General features: G+C 60.8%; 1 protein-coding gene across 6 annotated transcripts in view; it reads left to right on the plus strand.

Moving 5' to 3' along the window:
- Positions 1-4,102, plus strand: part of LOC105300159 (RAC-beta serine/threonine-protein kinase) — a 57,251-nt gene that overhangs the window by 43,109 nt on the left and 10,040 nt on the right. For 4 of the 6 annotated variants that reach the window (XM_023537932.1, XM_023537935.1, XM_023537933.1 and 1 more), the window contains 6 exons: positions 323-391; positions 1,067-1,189; positions 2,119-2,247; positions 2,454-2,668; positions 3,153-3,240; positions 3,329-3,431. In XM_023537932.1, coding sequence (XP_023393700.1) covers positions 323-391; positions 1,067-1,189; positions 2,119-2,247; positions 2,454-2,668; positions 3,153-3,240; positions 3,329-3,431 — 727 coding nt within the window. Of the gene's footprint in view, positions 1-322; positions 392-1,066; positions 1,190-2,118; positions 2,248-2,453; positions 2,669-3,152; positions 3,241-3,328; positions 3,432-3,911; positions 4,095-4,102 lie in introns of those variants that run through there. The other 2 variants (XM_011372221.2, XM_011372222.2) reach the window with 2 other exon arrangements.

Genomic DNA, 4,102 nt, shown 5'->3' on the forward strand with positions numbered 1-4,102 from the left:
GTGTGTGTGGTGTGGGGCTGGGAGGGTGTGCATGCATGAGTTTAACACATTTGACTAACATAGGAAGGGTAAGGAGGTATGGAACAGCTCTAGTTGCTCAGAACGCAGTCTTCCCCCCTGGCCCTGCCTCTCGGAGGCTTCGTGAAGGCAGAGGACAGGATTGCTCAGCACAGTAACTCCTGGCCTTCAGAGCTGCGAGCTCACTCACATACCCCGAAAGGCGAACTGCAGTTTGAACCCCAGCTGCCTGACTCCCATGGCGGGCCAAGGTGGCCGTGTCCAGCAGAGTCGGCAGCGCCCTGGCTCCCTCTCTTCCCCACAGGCGCTGAAGTACGCCTTCCAGACCCACGACCGCCTGTGCTTTGTGATGGAGTACGCCAACGGCGGCGAGGTGAGCCGCCCCCGCTTTCTGTGTGTCTCCTTCCCGAGGGCGAGTGTGGCGGCCAGACGGAGGGGGCGGAGGGAGCCTCCCGGCTGTCCGCACCTTCCACCCTCCCGCACCTCGAGGCAGGTGTCGTCTTCCCATTTGCAGGTGGGGCAGCGGGCTCAGAGGGGTCAAGGGCCTTGTCCAGGTTCACACAGCTAGTGGGTTGGTGGGCAGGGTACAGACTGAGGCACAGGGAGGTGTGGAGAGGGGACATCCCTGCAAAGAGCGCGTGCCAGTCCTCTGCTCTCCGAGCCCTGACGAGTCACTCGCTGTCACCTGATCCGGTCCCTCACACCTTTCTCTCTCGTGCAGATGGCAGATGTAGCTCGCTGGCTCACGATTGTGGGTTTCAGCCCATTTGGTCTCACAGCTGGTGGCACTTGCTCGTGACTTGTGTTCCTCTGCTTTCTCGCTGTCACGTTCTCATTCACCGTCCCTTCGTGTCATCTCCCCTTGCTTTCCCCTTGGTGCCTGCTGTCAGCCCTTTACTCTTCATCCCTTGCTCATTTTTTTTCTCACGGGAACTCTCATCGCCCCTCACTTGGTCCTTCTCGCTGTCACTTGCCGGTTTATGGAGCAGGTGTCACCAGGTCACTGGGAAGGGTCCCTTCATTCCTCCCCCGCCCCCTCCTTTGGCAGCTGTTCTTCCACCTGTCCCGGGAGCGCGTCTTCACGGAGGAGCGGGCCCGCTTCTACGGCGCAGAGATCGTCTCGGCCCTGGAGTACCTGCACTCGCGGGACGTGGTTTACCGTGACATCAAGGTAGCACGCGGTCGCCTCCTGGCGAGGGCCCTTCTGAGCCTCTTACGAGCAGACAGACGCTCCTGTGCAGCCGGAGGGTGTACATTGGTACCAGCACTTTAGAAGATGCTCTGGCAGAATCCACCACCATGAACATAGGGGTGCCCTGTGAGCCAGCCATTGTGCCCTAGCCATGTGCACATCAGGACAGACATGCTCTTAGCACTTTCCACACTAACCCCAGACTGGAAGCAGCCCGGCTGCCCGCTGCTCAGAAAGGATCAAGTCATGCGCTGTGTTCGCACTCTGGGGTTTGCATAGTTTTCAGAGAGAACAAAGTCCATGGACATAGCTCACGGGCTGAGGTCGACAGGGAAAGCCAGGATACAGCACGAATCTGTCGATTATAGGTGTACGCGTAGGTGGGAGAAGCTGCAAGGAAGAGCAGGGAGTAAGGTGGTTTCTCTGTCAGGCAGGGGGTGGATCTTCGCACGGAGCGGGTGCGTGGGTCCGAGGGGCTGGTGATGTTCTCTCCTCACCCGAGGGAGGTCATACAGAAGCCAGTTAAATTGCCCATTTGTATGAAGTTTAGTAAAAAATAGAAAAAGATGGTGTCCCTCACATTCAGAGTTGGACAACTGCCGCTCAGTGGGGGAGATGGCTTGGGCAGGGCCTGGCTCCACCTCTCTCTGCCCTGCTTCTCTCCGGCTTCTCTGGAGGGCAGCCGGGCGCCGGGGGGCTGTTGGCGGCTGGCCTCCCTCTGAGTCGCAGAGGGTGAGGGCTTAACCCTGTGCCGGGGGTATGCCCCATGGCCCAGCCTGGAGCCTCTGGTGTGACAGCTGCCACCCCAGGCCACAGCCCCCTCCAGGGCAGGTCTGGGCATCTGGGGTCTCGGGGCTGGCAGGAAGCCCGGGCAGGACACGTTCCTGATGCACTGACTTTTCCTACAGCTGGAAAACCTCATGCTGGACAAAGATGGCCACATCAAGATCACTGACTTTGGTCTGTGCAAAGAGGGCATCAGTGACGGGGCCACCATGAAAACCTTCTGCGGGACCCCGGAATACCTGGCACCTGAGGTGTTTGGGGCTGGAGGTCCCAGGGGCTTGTGAGGCCAAGGGAGGTGGGGCCCTGGGACCGTGCATTTCCCCTGCCCAGATGCTCCGATTCCTTTGGTCACCCTCCTCAGCTCCAGGTGGGGCCTAGTTCCCGCTTGTCCCTGGGCCCCTGTCAGCTCCTGGGCCCCAGAGTGTGGGCCTGGCCCCTCACGGCCCCTCCCTGCCAGGTGCTGGAGGACAACGACTACGGCCGGGCAGTGGACTGGTGGGGGCTGGGCGTGGTCATGTACGAGATGCTTTGCGGCCGCCTGCCCTTCTACAACCAGGACCACGAGCGCCTGTTCGAGCTCATCCTCATGGAGGAGATCCGCTTCCCGCGCACGCTCGGCCCCGAGGCCAAGGCCCTGCTTGCTGGGCTGCTCAAGAAGGACCCGAAGCAGAGGTGAGGGCCAGAGTCTGCCCTGCCCAGCCCAGCGCCACTTGCTGCCACTGTCCCCTCGGCCTGGAGGGGCAGTGTCCACAGGCACATTCGCTCATGCTTGTGTGGTGTGTGTTGTCCCCACACTACCGCTGATAACAGCCCCTGTAGCTGGCCCTTGAGGGACACTCCCGTAGGGCCAGGCCTGGTCTTACCCTCTGCCTACACTGCTTGTTTTATGGGGACGCTGTGGAGCAGAGCAGCCCTGTGCCTGGCCTAGGGTCATATGTGGCAGAGCCAGGACGTGAGGTGGCCTCTCAGCTCGCATTCCGGACCAGGGCCAGGCCGCTGTCTCCTACTCTGCCCCTGGGCACGGGAGCGCTCTCCCTCTTCGCTCTCCTCCTCTGTGAAGTGGCCAGGACAGAGCCATTAAAGACCTGCACTGAAAGCCTGTCCCCCAAAACCCGGCGGTCTCGGGAGGCGGGTGCTCATGGCCATCTCTGCCCAGGCTTGGCGGGGGGCCCAGTGATGCCAAGGAGGTGATGGAGCACAGGTTCTTTCTCAGCATCAACTGGCAGGACGTGGTACAGAAGAAGGTGAGCATCACCGCCTGCCGCCCGTGGGGGACCTTGGCCGGGGCCTCCCATCCTCCGGGTCCTGAGTCTGGGCTCTTCCTCTCTGCAGCTCCTGCCACCCTTCAAACCTCAGGTCACGTCTGAGGTTGACACAAGGTACTTCGATGACGAGTTCACCGCCCAGTCCATCACAATCACACCCCCGGACCGCTGTGAGTGTCTGAGGCCCCGAACCCATTGGGCTTGGCCAGGGGTTGGTGTACGTGTGTTGGGGTCGTGATTCTGCTCCTGACCCAGTTCTCTAGGAGGAAGCTCACGGGGCTTTTGCTGTTGGGTCGCCTGCAAAAGTTAGGGTCACCAAGAGCCATTGGCTACATCACATTCCAGAGGTCGGGACAGAGGTCAGGGCAGGTGACCCTTGAGAAACTGTCAGTGCTGAGATGGCAGCTCCACAGTCATCTTTCCAAGTTGCCCAGGTCTTTGGGGCTGGACTGGTTCATTGACCCTGCAGCTGTTTTGAGTTCTTACTCAGCTGCCAAGTGCTGGGCTCTGCTGGAGACGCAGCAGTGATGGAGACACCCCTGGGCCCTGCCCTCAGGGAGCTCCCAGTCCAGGTGGGTGACAGGGCTAGCGTGTAGGGGCACAGAGACTGGGGAAACCCAGAGCAGATGCCTGACTCAGCCTGTGGTCAGATAGGACTTCCTGGCGGAGGAGACATGGCAGCTGAGACACATTCCTGGGAGAAGGAATGGCATATGGGATGCCCAGAAATGCGAGCATTGCAGAGGTCAGAGTAGGTGGAGGGAAGGGGAGAGGGCTTGGGGGCCAGAGCAGTAGGATCTTGGGGACCACTGGGAGGAGTGGGCACTTGCGTGTGGAGCCA

This window comes from Pteropus vampyrus, unplaced genomic scaffold, assembly GCF_000151845.1.
Source record: "Pteropus vampyrus isolate Shadow unplaced genomic scaffold, Pvam_2.0 Scaffold203, whole genome shotgun sequence".
Taxonomy (NCBI): Eukaryota; Metazoa; Chordata; class Mammalia; order Chiroptera; family Pteropodidae; genus Pteropus; species Pteropus vampyrus.